This window comes from Camelus dromedarius, chromosome 5 (assembly GCF_036321535.1).
Source record: "Camelus dromedarius isolate mCamDro1 chromosome 5, mCamDro1.pat, whole genome shotgun sequence".
NCBI lineage: Eukaryota > Metazoa > Chordata > Mammalia > Artiodactyla > Camelidae > Camelus > Camelus dromedarius.
This window is the reverse complement of record NC_087440.1, coordinates 19,267,307-19,285,512: the sequence shown is the minus strand read 5'-3', so window position 1 is coordinate 19,285,512 and position 18,206 is coordinate 19,267,307. Positions and strand designations below refer to the sequence as shown.

At 53.9% G+C, this 18,206-nt stretch overlaps 1 protein-coding gene across 1 annotated transcript in view; it reads left to right on the top strand.

The window, feature by feature from the left end:
* Nucleotides 1–1,762: 1,762 nt before the first annotated feature.
* Nucleotides 1,763–18,206, top strand: part of DUOX1 (dual oxidase 1) — a 29,408-nt gene continuing 12,964 nt past the window's right edge. Inside the window, exons 1-20 of the mRNA XM_031453135.2 lie at nt 1,763–1,873; nt 3,870–3,953; nt 4,149–4,313; nt 5,075–5,262; nt 5,420–5,621; nt 5,744–5,910; nt 6,327–6,387; nt 6,498–6,594; nt 7,483–7,573; nt 8,585–8,687; nt 8,931–9,103; nt 10,219–10,394; nt 10,604–10,722; nt 11,293–11,430; nt 12,061–12,174; nt 12,910–13,109; nt 13,725–13,910; nt 16,028–16,253; nt 16,509–16,602; nt 16,880–17,055. Coding sequence (XP_031308995.2) covers nt 1,816–1,873; nt 3,870–3,953; nt 4,149–4,313; nt 5,075–5,262; nt 5,420–5,621; nt 5,744–5,910; nt 6,327–6,387; nt 6,498–6,594; nt 7,483–7,573; nt 8,585–8,687; nt 8,931–9,103; nt 10,219–10,394; nt 10,604–10,722; nt 11,293–11,430; nt 12,061–12,174; nt 12,910–13,109; nt 13,725–13,910; nt 16,028–16,253; nt 16,509–16,602; nt 16,880–17,055 — 2,818 coding nt within the window. The 5' untranslated portion in view covers nt 1,763–1,815. The remainder of the gene's footprint in view (nt 1,874–3,869; nt 3,954–4,148; nt 4,314–5,074; nt 5,263–5,419; nt 5,622–5,743; nt 5,911–6,326; nt 6,388–6,497; nt 6,595–7,482; nt 7,574–8,584; nt 8,688–8,930; nt 9,104–10,218; nt 10,395–10,603; nt 10,723–11,292; nt 11,431–12,060; nt 12,175–12,909; nt 13,110–13,724; nt 13,911–16,027; nt 16,254–16,508; nt 16,603–16,879; nt 17,056–18,206) is intronic.

Below are 18,206 nucleotides of genomic sequence, written 5' to 3'. Positions count from 1 at the left end.
CTCCGGGGGAGGTGACGGCGGTGGCGTGTGGCCCAGCTCTGCCACGTTTTTGAGGGAAGGGGAATTCTAGCTCTGGCCCCCCTGCGCCTCTGTTCGTAGCCTGAGGCTAAAATGAGCTGTGTAAGGTCCTATCCTCCACCCTGCCAAGGTTTTGGAAGACTGGATTCTTCGGGAACTGGGAATGTTGGGTGACCTACTTTGCTTGGGCCTAGGGGCTCTCTCTGGAGCTCTTCCTGCCGCATCATGCCAGGGAGAGAACTTCAGGACTTTACAGTCCAGGCTTTCCCCTTCAGCCCTCCCTTGGGACCACTCTAGGACTTTAGGCTGGAAAAGCAGCCCTGTGGGGCAAGAACCAGGCAGCCTGTGTTCTCTACCTGGTCCTACTGCTACGTAGGGTTTCAATGCCCTGTCATGAGATTGTGCTTTCTTTCAAGGTTTTGGGGAAGTTACCCAACTAGTGTTGCTGTGTAAACGGTTGTGGCTGCCCACCCAAAAGGAGTGGCTGTTAAGCATGTCCACATTCCCCTTTAGGTTGTCCCCACAGCCTGGCCTGAAAGCTCACCACATGCTTTTATTAGTTTCGTGGTACTGGGACTGGGGCCAAGAATCCTGAAGACACGGTGGTTGGGGAGAAGGGGCAAGACATCCTAGACCAGGGAAGGGCCACTATGGCCACTTCAGCATGTCCAGCCTTAGGGCTTCAACCATCCAAAGCCCTGCACTTCACACGCTATCAAAAGCTTGCCTCTGGACAGTCTCTGAGGTGGAGCGGCTGGAATGCTGAGCTTTTGAATTGTGACTGGGCCTAGGTTTTATTCATTTGTTTAATGGGAGATGGCAAGTGGGAAGGAGATCATCCTCTGGGTTTCCTCTCTGTGACAACAACCTGTCCAGGAGCCCTGAGGGTCTGGCTAGAGATGAGGCTTTCCCTGAGCTCCCACCTTCCTCTACCAGATAGTTCCCCAGCTCCGCCCACCTTCAATCTCCACATTGCCTTTAGGAGGTCTTGGCTGGCCATAGGCATTCCTTGTGCCACTCAGGAGTCCCAGTCTGATTCCCCTGCTGCCTCTGTTTCCCTCTGTGAGGTCATTTGTTGGGCTGGGAGAGAGAGCAGGAAGCCAACACCAAGCACATGAACATCTGGGGCTGCATCCCTTCTGAGTCTGCTCAGGGGAGCCAAGCTTCAGCCCACCCTCTCTATATCACATTTACATAACACCTGTCACTTTTCTTGCTTTGAATTCAACCCCATTCTCACATTTGATTCTGGCAACTAGGCTAGGAGGTAGACAGGCAAGTTCACTCCCATAGTTCAGGCAGATTTACTCCCATAGCTGGAAGAGGAACGCAAGGTCCAGTCCAGATAAGTGACCTGCCTAAGATCATACTAGTTGGCTGGGAGCAGTGCATCATCCTGGCCTTAGAACCCAGTGTTCTAGCCCCCAAGCAAGGCTCTGTCCAAGGAACACACACTGAGGGAAACTGGGCCAAAGCAAGGTTTTCAGTTAATCTTAGAAGGTAAAGTCCAGGAAGGCAGGGATTTCTGCCTGCTTTGTTTATCAATGCCCAGTATGTAGTGGGTGCTTATCAAGTGTTTGTTAAATGAATAAAAGATCCTTGAGAGAGATTGAGTCTCCTGCTATTTGCTACACTATGAGGCCTGGGCCTAGCCCCACGCCTTGATTCATAGGGGCCTCCAGAGGCCCTGGACTGATTCTCCCGAACTGCTGAAGCTCATTCTCTCTGTCCTTTGTCTTTTTCTAGGGTCTTCATTTTAGGGTGTTCTAACACCTGAGCCCTATTAACATTTTCATCATGGGCTCCTGCTTGGCTCTGGCATGGATGCTCCTGGTTGGGCCATGGATTCCCCTGGGTGAGTACAGATTGGAGGAGAAGCATGGCTGGAAGCAGAGGAGCCCAGCATCCTCTGGGGTCCCCCTGAACAGAAGCTGTGTCATATTCACCTCTGCCTCCCTGGTCCCTAGCTGACACAGCACCCTGCACATGGTACGTGCTCATTTCAAGCATGTCGACTAGATGATTGGATAATGGAATGAAAAATTTCCCCAAATATACAGGATTAGGCAGCCTCCAAGTGCTGGCTCAGCTCTTCCTATTTTATTCCTTATGGTCTGGGGCCCGTTCTCTCTTCTCTCTCTTCTCTTTCTTCATAAAGTAAGGACCCCTGACCCTGTAGAGAAAAAAACTGATTAGACACACAAGACAACAGAGGATCTTGGGATCAGACTGGACCCAAAGCTGAACGGAAGTCACCAATGTTTTAAAACGATTTGGGAAAAACAAAAACCAATAAGATACACAGGAGTTTCATCTTGTTACTTCAGCTTTGGATGGTTTCTTACTAGAATCTGAGGCCATTCTCTGTACTCTAGGTCTCTGAGCAGGAAAAGTGGGCTTACAGTGCCACAAATTAGGTTAAAAAGAACCAGGCCCTGATTCATCAGGTGGGGGATGCAAGAGGAGGAAGCAGAGAAAATCTGCGGAATGATCAGTCCCAGCTGGAGGTGACAGGATGGCTGGACGGCCCCTGCAGCTTCTCCCTTGCCAAAGCTGCTCACATTCCCATTCCTCCCAGCCCTCTCCTTGACTTGGCCTTGGATTTTTTTTTTCTCCCCAGCTCCTGCCTCTTATTCCCAAGAGGCATTCTCCCCCATACCCTCCCCAAGAGGTGGCCTCCTTGTTCTGCCAGCAGTTCATCTTATCCTAGAGATCACATGGATGTGGCTCCCTAGTTCCTTCCCCAAGTCCTGGGTCCTTAGTTGAGTACTTTGCTGAAACATCAGGGCCTGAGTTGTCTTCTCTCTCAGACCTAGTGAGTATGTGTGCGCTCATGGGCATGCTCCGAGGGTGTGGGAGCTATGGGGCAGGAAGGTAGCTCTGAGATCCTGTCCTCTGTCTGAATGGAGAAACAGTCAAGGAATGCGTCTCTCTCTGGCTGATGAGAGTCCTTTTCTTTGCTCTGTTCTCTGGGGTGAGCAGAGATGGAGTCTTCACTCTGTAGCCTCCTATTTTGGGGAAAGGAATCTGGCTGGTCACCTTCTCCACTGACCAGAAAGAAGCCTGTGCCACCTCTGATTCTGGACCCTTCCTTCTGTCCCCACTGCCTGGGTTCTTTCCTCAACAGCTGAGTGCTTCCTCCCAGACCTAGTTTTTGGCAAATATAACAGGGTTGAGAAGAGGAATTACATGGGGAAGATGTCACCCCAGAAGATGAGGGGGCAAGGTGATCCACATGACCATTCAGTCCCTGAGCCCACCCAAAAAACTGGGAAAAAGACCGGAATAGCAACAAGCCCAAAGCCACAGCCCCATGGCCCACACCCTTGCTCTGGACTCTGCTCAACGGGACAGGGCCAAGCCCTGCTTCATACTGCCGCTGCCCAGGGATGAATCACAGAATGACATATCCTTCCCTGGGTGGAAGAGTGACAAGCCCTTTCACTGTATGACGTTTTACGGCTGGGAATAGTTTTGGTCCTGCTGTGTCCCCCAGGGAGCTAAGGTGTGAGGACAGCAGAAGGCTTATGCACCCCTTTCCCCATCACCAGTGTTCTCCTCCAGGCTCCTTTTCCTCTCTGAGGCCACTTATCAGCACACCCTGCACCTGACCACACTACTTCAGTCCTCCCCACCAAATTTTCCCCACTAAACAGCTTAAAGATTGGGCTTGACTTTGAACATCACTTTGCCCTTGGGGATCTCCCTCAGCACCCTACCTCCCACACTGTGCTGGATGTCCACTTCCTGCTGCTCCAAGTGCCAGGCCCACAGGACCCATATCCTGGAAGCCTGCCTGTCCTGCCATGCACTGACTTGCTCAGCTGCCCCTTCCCTCTGTTCTCACACAGGAGCTCAGAACCCCATTTCATGGGAGGTGCAGCGGTTTGATGGATGGTACAACAACCTCATGGAGCACAGATGGGGCAGCAAAGGTAGGTGAGAGCCAAGTAGAGACAGAGCCTCAGGGTGAGGGTGGTACCCACCGCTAAGAGGCAAGGGCTGGCATGTACCAGCAAAGGCCCATCCATTCCTAAGGTTTTAGGATCTGTGGTATGGAAGGGATCCTGGGAGAGAGGCCCAGGAGCCCCCCTGAGGATTCATCCTTGTCCCCACCCCTCCTACCCTAGGCTCTCGGCTGCAGCGCCTGGTCCCAGCCAGCTATGCAGATGGTGTGTACCAGCCCTTGGGAGGGCCCCACCTGCCCAACCCACGAGACCTTAGCAACACGGCCATGAGGGGCCCTGCAGGACGGGCCTCCCTGAGAAACCGCACAGTGCTGGGGGTTTTCTTTGGTGAGGGCCTCAACCCCTGGGAAAGGGATGCCAGTGGGGTCATCTGGACACTTCTATGTCTGAGGGAGGTGTCGGAGTAAGAGAGATAAGTGATGGAGTGTCTGAGAGAGGAGGGTGAGAGATGGAAGGCAGTGGGGTGGGAGCAGGGGAAAAAGACGTCTGGTTGGGAGAGGCATAAATCTGTCCCATGTTGAGCTGTTGATGAGAGTGGGGACAGAGGCAGGAACATGGAAATAATCTGGTAGGGACTCTTGGTTGGACCCTGTTCTCACCCTGCCCCTGTGGCTCCTATGACAGGTTCACGGCAGGGTTCTGATTTTGGCGAGAGTATTGGGGGGGGGCAAAATGGGGGTGTATGTCAGCCCAACCCCAGTGACTGTAGGTGGTTGGCTCCCAGCAGAAATGCCTGGTTTCTGCAGGCCATCCACCTTGCCCACACCTGCTTGCCAGTGTCTAAAGTCCCACTGAGGCTGGCAGGCCCTCTGGGCAGGCTGCTCCCAGCAGCATGTTGGAGCCAGTGCTGCCAGCCCTATGGCCTAGGCACACTCACTGGGCACCTCCCAGTTACCAAGGAGAAGGCCAGATTGACAATGAAAACAGTTTGTACCAAGGATTGGAAAGGGGTGGGGAGGTCAAGGCTTAGACTTGCCCATAATGGCAGCTGAGTCTTTTGCAGCTTTAACGGAGCCGGTGCGGGAAGCGCTAAATACCTGGCTCATGGCCCTCAGCTGGCCCTACCATGCCCTCCCCCTTGTGGGCAGGCTACCACGTGCTCTCGGACCTGGTGAGCGTGGAAAAGCCTGGCTGCCCAGCCGAGTTCCTCAACATCCACATCCCGCCCGGAGATCCCGTGTTCGACCCAGACCAGCGCGGGGACGTCGTGCTGCCCTTCCAGAGGAGCCGCTGGGACCCCGAGACCGGACAGAGCCCCAGCAACCCCCGGGACCTGGTGAGCGGGGCGGGCTGCGGGGCGGGGGGCTGGGCCCGAGGCAGCTGGGGACAGGCTCCCACCCCCGCCCCCGCCCGCGGACACCCGGCCGGCCCTCGCCCTCCCTGAGCCGCCTCGGCGTCACGACCCCCGGCTCAGCCTCCCGCTGTCCCCGCAGACCAACGAGGTGACGGGCTGGCTGGACGGCAGCGCCATCTATGGCTCCTCGCACTCCTGGAGCGACGAGCTGCGGAGCTTCTCCGGGGGGCGGCTGGCGTCGGGGCCCGACCCCGCCTTCCCTCGGGACGCGCAGGACCCGCTGCTCATGTGGACGCCGCCCGACCCCGCCACGGGACAGCGCGGGCCCCGGGGGCTGTACGGTGAGGCCGCGGGGGCCGGGGGTGGGGGGCCGCGGGGCCGCGGGCCGGGGGTGGGCGAGGTTGCGCCCCCCCGGGTCACACGTGCGCTCATCTCCTCCTCTGCGTCCCCGCGGCGCGTGCAGCCTTCGGGGCGGAGCGAGGGAACCGCGAGCCCTTCCTGCAGGCGCTGGGCCTGCTGTGGTTCCGCTACCACAACGTGTGGGCGCAGGAGCTGGCCCGCCAGCACCCGCTGTGGGGGGACGAGGAGCTGTTCCAGCACGCGCGCAAGAGGGTCATCGCCACCTACCAGGTCAGTTGCTCGTCCCTCCCCCACCCGCACCCCACCACCACGTCCCTGTCCCCGACTCCGCTCCCCCGGCAGACTCCGCTCCCCCGGCAGAGCCCTCCATCCCTGGACAACCCCCACTCAGAAAGAGCCCTCCCCAGACAGCTACCGTCTAAGAAAGCCCCTGAAAATGAGGAGGAGGAAAAGCGCTACTTATGCAGGAGATTTTTCTAGTGATGATTATTTAGCTGCCTGCTCTCTCCATCCCCTGGTTCCTTGTTGGGGACAGGAACCTTCGCACCTCTCCTGTTTGAGTTGCCTCTCCCCGGACTGCCCCTGCCACCTGTCCTGTCCTCCCACCTAAGCCTTTCTTGGTCTCAGGTCCCTCCAGGCCAGCAGCTCCAGCGCTGGCCTCCCCTTTCCCCTGTCTTGACTTTCAGAACATCGCCATGTATGAGTGGCTGCCCAGCTTCCTGCAGCAAACACCCCCAGCATACACAGGTGAGGGGATGGGGAGGCAGAATGGAGATCTTGCAGGAGCTTTTCTGGAGGTGTTGTGGGGGCCTGGCTTAAGGGCTAAATTTTAGTAATCCTGTCTTCTCCTCTCCCAGGATACCGCCGTTTCCTGGACCCCAGCATCTCCCCAGAGTTCCTGGCAGCCTCTGAGCAGTTCTTTTCCACCATGGTGCCCCCTGGTGTCTACATGAGGTGAGGGAGGGGCTCAGATTTTGTGTGTTTGGAGGGGTGGAGGTGTGAATTGAGAAAAACCTGCCCTCAGGGAGCCCTCAAATCAGGCTCTTCAGTTTCCCCCAGGAAACAGTGAATATGGAGGAGAAGGACAACAATTGTTTAAAAAGATGCGTCATTGTTGGTTTTAAGCCCTTTTATCTCTGTTTCCCTGCAGCTAGTGTAAATATTAATCCCCCAATTAAAGACAAGCTAATTGAGGCTCAGAGGGTGAATCACAGAGCCCACAGGTCTAAACCTCAGGTGTTGACCCTACACTGGGGGCTTTATATCTATAAGCACAGGACATGGGGCTTCTAAGTCTTTGGAGAGAATTACGATAAAAATGTGTGAGAGTTGAAGAAAAATATTGGCTCCAAAATAGTGAAAAAGAGACTTTTAAAATATATATATTAAATTAAAAGTATATAAAACAAAGCATATCAGCCTTTTTTTTTCAATTACATTATAATTTAAAACAATTCATAGGTTAGATTTTTTTGTTCTGGAACAATTTCTGGACATGGCTGATGAGGGCCAAGAAATCATAGTAATTGAGTTATTCATAGACAACTTTAAAAGAACAATGAATAATTCTTTATATACATACATATACATACATATATGGAGAGAGAGTGAGAGAGGGAGGATGAACTGTTGCAAAATATGGGATACATTTTTAGATGTCTGGTCTGATGTGGGGAGAGGGACCTTCCAAAAATGAGATTGTTTAAGACCTACCCCGATCACACACCACCTCAAGGAAGCAGTAGCCTGGGCCCTTGGCTATAGCCTCGGAGACCAGATCTGATGCCTGTCTTTAGGACTTCGTAGCTTCAGTCACCAACCCCCCTGCTCCTTGCATTTCAGAAATGCCAGCTGCCACTTCCAGGGGGTCATCAATAGGAACTCAAGTGTCTCCAGAGCTCTCCGGGTCTGCAACAGCTACTGGAGCCGAGAGGTCAGGGCTGGGGGCGCATATGTGAAGAGGGGTGTGGGTGGGTTTGTGCGTCTGAAGCTGTGTGGTGAAGGTGGGCAGTAGGGCTAAGGCAGCAAGCTGGGATGGGCTAGGGTGGAGGAGGCAGCCTGGGGCACCCCAGCCGGCTCCCCTACCAACGTCTGAGATGACCAGGTAGTCCTCCACCCCCACCTCAGGGCTGTGTGAGGCACAGTGGGGCCTGTGCAGGTGTGGCTCTACATCCATCACTTCTTCCTAGGTTCTTCTTCTCCCTTGACAACTCTTGGTCCCCTGTAGGCATCAGAGAACCCTAGCCATCCCAACCCTCAAGGAAACTTCCCAGTTAGACATAGCCAGGGCAGCATGTGGATGTGTGCAGGGGGCGAGAGGAGGGAGGATTTCTGAGAGATTACTTGGGATAATCTAATAATCAAACTAGGACAGTGTGAGTGACGAACATTAACTACTAATTTAAAACTAAATTAGATTCTTTGTGTAGAGTGTTCGTAAGAGGGGAAGGCAGGTGGGAGGAAAAGAGAAAAGGGGAAAGCATAAAATCTGTCATGGAGCTGAGTTGAAAGAGACCTCAGTGTCCTGCTAATCTCTTTTTACTATTTTATTTATTTTATTTTATTAGTCCTTAATGCCCTTTTTATTAAGGGCAGGACACTGAGTTCAGAGCCATCCTGTGACTTGTGCATGGTCACAAGTCACAACTGGTTATTAACAGAGCAAGAAACAAGATCTAGATCTAGTACCTTTGTCAACCACACCCTCAAGTTTCCTGACACAGAAGAGATAAAGTTTTAGGTGCCCTGTGCATGTGGAGACCTGTCTCCTAGCAGTATGGGCTTTGGATTGGGACATCACTTCCCCAATGTGGGGAATCAACCTCTGGAGGAGGAATGCACCCCCCCCACCCAAGTTTGGGAGCAAACAGCAGGACTGGGTGGGCCAGGACACAGACTGTGGGCCTCATTAGCCATGCCTCTCTTTTCTTCCCACCCCTCAAAGCACCCAAACCTACGAAGAGCTGAAGATGTGGATGCTCTGCTGCTGGGCATGGCCTCCCAGATCGCTGAGCAAGAGGACCATGTGGTGGTTGAGGATGTGCGAGGTGAGGCTGAGGCTGAACCTGCAGACTGTGCACCCCGGCCCCCGGGAGGAGGTTCAGCTGAAGCTCCAGAGCCAGGCAGGGACAGGTGCCCAGGGCTGAGAGCCTGCACTCTCACTGCTGAGAGAGCTTCTGACTTGCTGACTATAGCTCCCTCTGTATGGCTCAGGTCCCCCTGGGGCTGGGTGGAGTCTGGGGCATGGGCTAGAGGAGCCCCGCACAGACTCTTCAGTATCTCATCCCCAGATTTCTGGCCTGGGCCACTGAAGTTTTCCCGCACAGACCACCTGGCCAGTTGCCTGCAACGGGGCCGGGATCTGGGCCTGCCATCTTACACACAGGCCAGGGCAGCACTGGGCCTGGCTCCAGTTACCAGATGGCAGGATGTCAACCCTGCACTTTCCCGGAGTGACAGCACTGTAAGGAGGGTTCGGGACCCAGGGGGCAGGATGGGAGGGCTGGGGCACACTGGGTCAAGACACAGAAGATGGGTAGCAAGACACAGACACCAGAGACAAGCACCTAGTGAGGGGGCAAGGCTCACCGAGGTTGCTTCTCCCAGTATCACACACCAGGATGGAGGTTACTAGACCAGCAGGATTCAGCTTTAGACGCTGTGACTGTGCAGATGCAGCAGAATGTTTATTGAGCATCTCTTGCATGCCAGGTACTTAATAGGGTTCATCTCATTTGCTCTTCCCAACAACTCCTTGAATGGGTATAGAAGATCCTTGACTCAGGAACAAGTCACTGTGCTCTCATGTACTGATACTCAAGCTGCTTTTGGGGAGTCAGTTGTCATACCCTGAGGTTTTACACCCTGAGCTATCACCTGGGCAAGTGGCATCGCCTGCCAGTCCACAGACCAGTTTTGGATGCCTTGCCATCTCGGCACAGCAGTGTTTCTTTCTACAATTGGCTGCCTGTTTTATTGCTTTTGCCCTTACTGTTTTATAAAATTGTTGGAAAGTGGAGAATTGAAGGACCGATAAAGAAGTGATATGCACATGGGGATTTTAACCTTTATAAAATCAATAGGTAGCTAGCACCACCAGCTGCAAACCTTTAACTTCAGCTGGGCCTCACTGGGATCAAACTGGCCATGAGCTTATTATTTACACTGTGGAGAAAACTGAAGATCAAGTAGAAAATACTGCTCGTATATTATTGAACACTGTCTCTAAAAGGCAATGTATATCCAGGGATTTGATATTTTAAAACTTTTTTTTAACCTCTGAAGAATAGAAACCTTTTATAACGCATCATTCTACCATTTAACTTTTGTGCTATTTTGGCACTTCAACTTTTATACCTTTTCAAGAGCAAGTAACAGGGGACTGACTTTATAAGATAGGCGGCTGAATCTGTGAGAGGCTTCTCATAAATGAGTTAACTTATGTAAAGCAGTCAAAGCAGTACCCAGGGCACAGTAAGTGAGTTATTGTCACTGTCGTTTACTATGACTATCTCCGGGGCTGATCCCTGGAAGCTACCTCCAGGTCTTTCACTTACTCCTGTCCCTTCTTGGTCCCAGGTGCTGGAGGCCACAGCTGCCCTGTACAGCCAGGACCTGTCCCGGCTGGAGCTACTCCCTGGGGGGCTCCTGGAGAGCCATGGGGACCCTGGACCTCTCTTCAAGGCCATCGTCCTTGATCAGTTTGTGCGACTGCGGGATGGCGACCGCTACTGGTTTGAGAACACCAGGAATGGGTGAGGCCTGCCTGGGTTCTGACCTCAGACTCTGCCTTGGCCTGGGCCCCAGAATCTCTGCCTGTAAACAGCCCCCAGGGGCCCTTGATTCCCAGCTGGCCCACCACCCCTCCCCAACCCCTCTGGGTCTTTTTCCTCATCTGGGTTCCTGGGCCTGAGGGCTGCACCTCTCTCCCACCTCAATGGCTCCCCACCTCTCCCACCCCCAGGCTGTTCTCTGAAAAAGAGATTGCAGAGATTAGGAACACTTCCCTACGGGATGTTCTCGTGGCTGTCACCAATGTGAACCACGGTGCCCTGCAGCCCAGCGTCTTTTTCTGGCATGCCGGTGAGTGGCCAGGGGACACTTGATGGGGCTTGGGGTCGGGTGCCTCACCTCTCCTCAGCTGTGGGCTTGGTTCAGTGTGGCTGAATAGTAGACTCTAAGGAGGTAGTGAGCTATAGTTCCGCCCTTGGGAACTTTGATTCTGGGCACCAGGGTGACCAAATACAGCTGTGTAGGTTCCCTTCCACATAACTCTAGTGTGCCCAAGTGAGGGCAGGACTGAGATGCAGAGAGACCTGGTGAGGAGGCTAACTTTTGGCCCGGAGGGTTGTAACATTAGGAGGGCCGAGTATAGTGATATCTAAGAATATCCTAATCGCACAGCAGTGATAGGGAAAGGGCTATGTGTGTGTGTGTGTGTGTACACATGTGTACGTGTGACAGAGAGACAGGATGACTTTCATTTTTCACCCTACTTGTTACCCAAGAAGGCAAATGCCACATTCTTGGTACAATGGCAGGGCTAATCAGCCCCCTCCTCTCTCCCTTTCTGCCACCCTCACCTCCTTGGTGATCCTGTGTGAGAGCTTGTGGTCCCGCATCCTTCCAGGGCTGAGGCTTCTCTCTCCACAGGAGACCCCTGCCCGCAGCCAAGACAGCTCAGCACTGAGGGCCTGCCAGCCTGTGCTCCCCCCGTCATGCGGGACTATTTTGAAGGCAGTGGATTTGGCTTTGGGGTCACCATCGCGACCCTTTGCTGCTTCCCCCTGGGTAAAAGTGATGGGCAGGGCGGGGCTGGGTGAGCGGGATAAGCCTGGGGGTCGGATTGGAGGGTTTTCATCTAGGGTGGTCAGACAACTGTGCAGAGTACTGTTCTCCTGGGCAGATGAAGAAACATCAGTGCAGGAGGGAAATGAGAAGTGTCTGACCTGCAGATGAGTCAGCTCCAGGGAGAGTTGCCTCCCTTTTCTTCTGGGGTCCACCCCCAACCCAGGGTCCAGATAGGTGAGGAGCCATGGGCGGTCCACAATCCACAGCAATCTGTGGGCAGCTCTCAGAGGCAAACCCCTGCTTGAGACCAGGGCTGGGATGTAGATGCTTGGGACCTAGCCTTTGGCATGGCTGTGTGTGGGCTGACCAGCAGCCTCGTGGAGCAGGTCCAGTCTCTGGCTGGGAAGGGACCTAAGTGGTGGAAGCAGGCTTTTTAGATGCCACTCAGAGCTCCCCCTGAGATGTAAACAGCTCCCCTCGGGGAGCTTCACAGTTTGATACAATTGAATGGGTAACCTAGGAGGTGGGGAAAGCAGATAGTCTTGCCAAGGAAAGGAGCCTGAGAAAGAAGCCACTGATCTCCCCAGACACCCACTTCCTCTGAGCATCCTTCTGCCTCTGCCCTCTCAGTGAGCCTGCTCAGTGCCTGGATTGTTGCCCAGCTTAGGAGGAGAAATTTCAAGAGGCTCCAGGGCCGGAACCGCCAGAGCGTCATGTCTCAGAAGCTCATGGGGGGCATGAAAGGTAGGCCTGGGGCTGGCGAGGGTAGAGGTGGGAGGATATGACTCTGGGCTACAGCCCCTACCTCCCTCAGCAGCCTAAGGAAAAGGCCTCCCTTTTCTGGGCCTCCAGGCAGGCCAGGGCTGGCAGGAAGAGCCACAGGGGCATGAAGTAGAAGCTGGACCTGGAGTCCTCCATCTGCCTTAGCTCTTCCCAAATAAAGGAAATGTGATAGACTGGTGGGGAGGAGTCACAGGACCCTGCCTACGTGTCACAGGGTTACTGTGATGCACAAATTCCTGAGAATTGCTGCTTTGTGGCGTCTCACACTAGAATCTCAGGCAACAGAGAAGTAATTAACGAAGGTCTAGAGTCACAGTCACTGAGGATTGGAATCTTGGTTCTACCACCATGGGCTATTGGACCTTCAGCCAGTTTCTTAATCTCTCTAAATCTGTTTTTTTTTTCTTCTCTGTAAAATGATAATAATAATAGCACTTACTTCATAGATTTATGAAGATGAAATAAAGTAGCTCATGCAAAGCACTTGGTACCATGTTGGGAACATAGTAAACATGTAGGAAATGGTAGTTGATATGCTTATCATGGGCTAGAGGCACAGCAGGACTGTCAGGGAGGGGATGACCCTCAGGACCCAAGAAGGGGCAAGGAGCTTGGAGGCCTTGATCTAACTGCAGCCCTGAGCTGGCCCTCCTCCTCCCCATGGGCCCTAGCTGACCCAGCCCCATCTCTCTCCAGCGTTGGAATGGCAGAGCCACAAAGAGCCCTGCCGGCCTGTGCTGGTGCACCTGCAGCCTGGTCAGATCCACGTGGTGGATGGCAGGCTCTCTGTGCTCCGCACCGTCCAGCTGCAGCCCCCGCAGCAGGTCAGCCTCATCCTGTCCAGCAACCGCAGACGCCGTGCCCTGCTGCTCAAGATCCCAAAGGAATATGACCTGGTATGGCCCAGCTGGCCCCTGGCTCCTTGTCCACAGCCACAGCCAGGGAGGCGGCCAGGCAGGGTTCCTGGCCTCTAGTCCCTGGCTGCAATACCTGATAGATAACTGGGAAATGTTTGTCCTGCTCTGAGCCTGTTGGATGCCATGATCCCCACAGCCCCTTCTTACTCTTGGAGACACAGTCCACCCCTCCCTTTGTAAGGATGCCCTGGCAGGTCCCAGCTGGGAGTCCTTGGAAGAAGCTGGCCCCTCTTTCCTGTGCCCTGATTGCAGGATCTTGTGAACCATTAGGGACTTTGGAGGGGAGCTCAGCAGGAGGCTGATCTTCAACTCTGACTCTAGCTCACGGTCCCCTCCATCCTCTGCCCTTCCTGCCTTCCCCACCTTCTCTAGTATGGAATAGAGAGGGAAGAATGGCTTCATACATATGCCTTTGAATGCCACTTCTGTACCTATAAGCAAGGCCCTTAACCCCACTGAGCCCAGGAAATAACAGTATCCCTTTTACATGGGTACTCTTTCCAGTCCCCCCTTTCCCAAAACAAAATTCATGGAAAGCTCTTGGCCTTCAGAGGCCTTGACGTGTGGTTGCTCTCCCTCGTGCTCCCTCCGTAGGTGCTGCTATTTAACCTGGAGGAAGAGAGGCAGGTGATGGTGGAAAACCTCCGGGGAGCTCTGAAGGAGAGTGGGCTGAGCTTCCAGGAGTGGGAACTGCGGGAGCAGGAGCTGATGAGGGCAGCTGTGACACGGGAACAGCGGAGCCACCTCCTGGAGACCTTTTTCAGGCACCTTTTCTCCCAGGTGTGTTCGTGGGATCAGATCAGTCCTTGCATGTCTGCCTGTGGCGGTGCCCTTACCTATGTGAGGCCATGGGGTGACTCAGGGAAAGGTAGAAGCCCTGAGTTCTCAGCTGATAACCAACTCTACTGTGATTTTGGCTAAGTAACCTGACCTTTCTGTAAGGAGATGCTCCTGCCCCCTTCCCAACCCTACTCTCATCTGTGAGACTTCCTCCAAGGAGGCAGTGCTGGGAAGGGGTTTATCTATATGGGTCATTTATTTCTCTCCTCGGGGCTGCCCAGCCTTTCTGCCCTCACTCAGCTCATCCTGCCCAAATGGCTGCAGAAACCTAGGGTGAGACGGGCAGCCAGGGGGCAGTAAGAGCACTCAGTCGGCCGCCCCCTGGTGGGGAGTGCAGCTGCCAGAGGGCTCCGTGTGGCATTAATGCCCACCTTTCAGACTTCTGAGACTATTGGCAGAATGTGGGGAAACAAGGTAGGACGAGAAATGTAAGGACTTGAGTCCTTATCTGGCACGAAAATGAAGGCAGCCTGGGAGCAGAACAGTGGAGAGGAGAAGCTTGGGAGATGTAAGATAAATACGGCGTGGCCCCGCCGAAGGAGTTTATTAGCCCACTGGGAAGACCGGACAAGCACTGAAAGGAAGATAACTGGAGAAGAATGACAGCCACAAAAGAGATCCAGGATATGAGTGGTCTAGGAGTCCAGAAAAGGTAGCGAGGCTTCAGGCTGGTGTAAGGTCATGGTGGAGGTGAGATTTGGCAAGTGCTCAAAAAAAGTTGAAAAATTTGGGCTCAGAAAAAAAGCAGAAAGGACTGAACAGAGGTGCCCAGTATTGAAGGGAAAAAAGTTAATGTTTGAGCAAGACCACAGTTGGCTGACTAGGGAGAGAATTTATGAGGGACACCACCATTTAATGGTCATTCATCACGTGCAGGCACGTGGCTCACACCTCCAACAACCTAAGTATGCACTAGAACCGAGGGACCCCCAGCTAGGGTGACTCATTGCCAGGGCCCGGGCAGGAGCCAGGCACCTCCTCTCAGTTCAGGATCCACCAGGGCTCTGGAAACTCCCTGTGCTGGGAGCTAAGGGTATGTTACTGTATCCTGAGGGGAGCTGCCAACACTTTCTATCTGCACAGCGCTTTTAGCTTTCAAAACATTTCCCATACAACCTCTGGTAGAGTCTCACAATAACCCTGTGAGATAAGTAGGGCAGGTGAGGAATTGAATGCCGGACAACTGAAGAGACCCACCTGAGGTCATGCAGCAAGCTGGTGGCAAAGCTGGGACATAAACCTGGGTGTCTCTTGCCCCCAGCCCCAGACCCTTTCCACTAAAGCACCTTGTTTGAAGCAACATGCTTTATCTCATGAAGCCACAGCCAGGCTTGGACTAAGGGCCCCCAGCTGACAGGCAGGAAAGACGGGTGCAGGGGCCTGGGGCTTGCCTACTTCCCGCACCATCTGTTCTGATGCTGGGGCAGCTGCCGGGCAGGCTGGAGCTGGTCTGTGATGAGAATCTCCCTTTCCCAAGCCCAGCTTTTTCTAAACCCAGCTGAGGCTTTTTCTTAGTTAAAACTCCTTTGGAGGTCAGAGAAGCCTGCTCCAGCTAGCATTGACAAAGTGTCAGCTGACTCTGAGGATATAGTGGTGTCTCAGGAAGTCCAAAGGGAGATCACTGACCTGGCCTGGAAGGGACAGGAAAGGGAAAGCTGTCAGCAAAATAGGCCACTCTGGTCTCAGGCTGCCTGCGTGTTGTCTGTGTCCCTGCTTCCCTCCATCTCTGTGTCTCTGAGCACTTGGAGGAACAGGGTGCTTCACAACTTCTGTTTTCTTGTGCTCAGGTCACGGTAGTCCTGGGATTTCTCAGTCCCAATTCCAGATCTTCTGTTTGGGTCAAATGTGCACCCCTGGTTTAGTCAGCTAATAGAGAGGCCCAGGGCTCTGTAGAACAAATTGCCCAAGGACCACCCACAGGGCTGATGGGGCAGTGCTTAGGGGAGGGGGTGCTGGGCAGACACTTTAAAAGATAGCACCTACAAGCCTCTACCAGCCTTCAAGTCAAAGAAGCCTTGTCTGTTTTACTCCCTCCCTCTCCTGCTGCCCGAGTGCAGGTGCTGGACATTGACCAGGCGGACGCAGGGGCCCTGCCCCTGGACTCATCGCAGAAGGTGCGGGAGGCCCTGACTTGTGAGCTGAGCCGGGCCGAGTTTGCTGAGTCCCTGGGCCTCAAGCCCCAGGACATGTTTGTGGAGTCCATGTTCTCTCTGGCTGACAAGGATGGTAATGGCTACCTGTCCTTCCGGGAGTTCCTGGACATCTTGGTGGTCTTCATGAAAGGTAGGGGAGGAGAAAGTGTCCAAACAGGAAAAGATGGAAGGGGCTGGAGACTGAGGCTGGAGTGTAGCTTACCTGTTGGAGGTGGGGAAGCACTGGGAGCAGGTCTCAGTCATAGCAGACATCAGGTAGTGGTCAGGAAGCAGAGAGACCCTTTGCTGTGTCCAGGAGCGAGTCACACTAGTGTGAGGCCCCTTCCAGCCAGCTTGAGGTTTAAGCAGGTGGGCTGGTGCTCTCACAGGGCCCTCCTTCTCCCAGGCTCTCCCGAGGAGAAGTCTCGCCTTATGTTCCGCATGTATGACTTTGATGGGAACGGTCTCATTTCCAAGGATGAGTTCATCAGGATGCTGAGGTTGGTCGTATGGGACAGCCAGGAGAGTGGGCTGGAGCAGGGACTTCTAGGGAGAGAGGTGGGATAGGAAGGGGGGAGCAGGAGGGTAAGAGAGCAGGGGCCTCCTCCTCTCACCCACGTAGCCAGAGACTGCTGTAACTAGGAGGGGGTGGTACATGACCCATGAGGGGGGCCTTCCCTGTGGGCTCTGAGGACCTGATGGGATGGCCATGGGCCCTGGCGTGTTGGCCCCAGGGCCCTTGTCAGGGCCTGATGCCTCCCCTCCCACTGGCCCCAGGTCCTTCATCGAGATCTCCAACAACTGCCTGTCCAAGGCCCAGCTGGCCGAGGTGGTGGAGTCCATGTTCCGGGAGTCGGGCTTCCAGGAAAAGCAGGAGCTGACGTGGGAGGACTTCCACTTCATGCTGCGGGACCACGACAGTGAGCTCCGCTTCACCCAGCTCTGCGTTAAAGGTGGGGTGGCCTGCTGGGCAGGGCTGACTTACCCATGAGGCCCAGTAGGTACATGTCTGGGGCCCACAAACTTTGAGGAGCCCACAGAAATGTTTAAATTTCTTTTAAAGTCAGAAGAAAAGAAGGAATGTAATAATAATATGTAATTTTTATTATAGGATTATAGTCTTTTTTATACCAACATAATTATAAAATATATATATATATATTTTTTTTTTTAATGCAGGAAGGCAATAGTGCCTATAGCCCAGAAAAGCCATAGAGCAGCCCTGCTTAGTGGGGTGGGCGGAGTCAACATGGGGTTGGGGGTGGCGGCTAGAATTCTGCTTTCCTATCGAAGGCCCCTGTGCCTGGTGCCCAGGTCAGGGGGAAGAGTGTCTTCTCGTTACAGCCCTACCCGGGCCATACCCACCTCAGCCAGGGTGTCTAGTGTTGGTGGGGTGCTCTGGTTTTGTTTGCCGCTTTACCCCTCAAAGGAGTGCTCATTAAAGGTTTGCTGAGTGTATGGAGACCCACTTCTGTTGTTCCTGCCCCACCTGTGTCTGACTCAGATGGGTCGGGGCTAGAGTCAAGGTGAGGAGGGGGCAGGTGGCAGGCAGAGGGACTGCCTGTGGCTTCCCCTGGGCTGTTACGATGTCTTCACACCCTGGGAATCTCACTGGGGCATGTTGAGACCAAACTCAGTCCCTCCCAGGATTATGAGAATTGGGGGTGCTGAGCAACCCAGATGGGGGTGAGGGGCAAGTTGTACAAGACACAGCCAGGCCTCTGGTCAGGGCTTCCCCTGCCCAGGGTGGGAAGAGAGGTGGTAGAGCGCAGACCCTGCACTCCTGATCCTGCAGTTTTCACCTTTCACTGGCAGCCAGAGCAGCAGGCACCCAGGCCTGAGGGCAGAGCATTTGACAGGTGCCTGGAAGTGAGCCCAACCAGAGTCCTGGGGACATCCAGCCCCTGGAGTGGAGGGGAGGACCAGGCCTGGGGGTTAGCGATTCAGTAGAAGGTTAGCATTGAGTAGTTTTATTTTGCTTTTAATTCTTGTTATGTTTTGTTGTTTCCTCCGTATTTCACTTTGAAACATTTTGAACCTGCAGAAAAGGTGCAAGAACAGTACAAGGAGCTTCCCTTTACCCTTCCATTTTGCCATACCATTT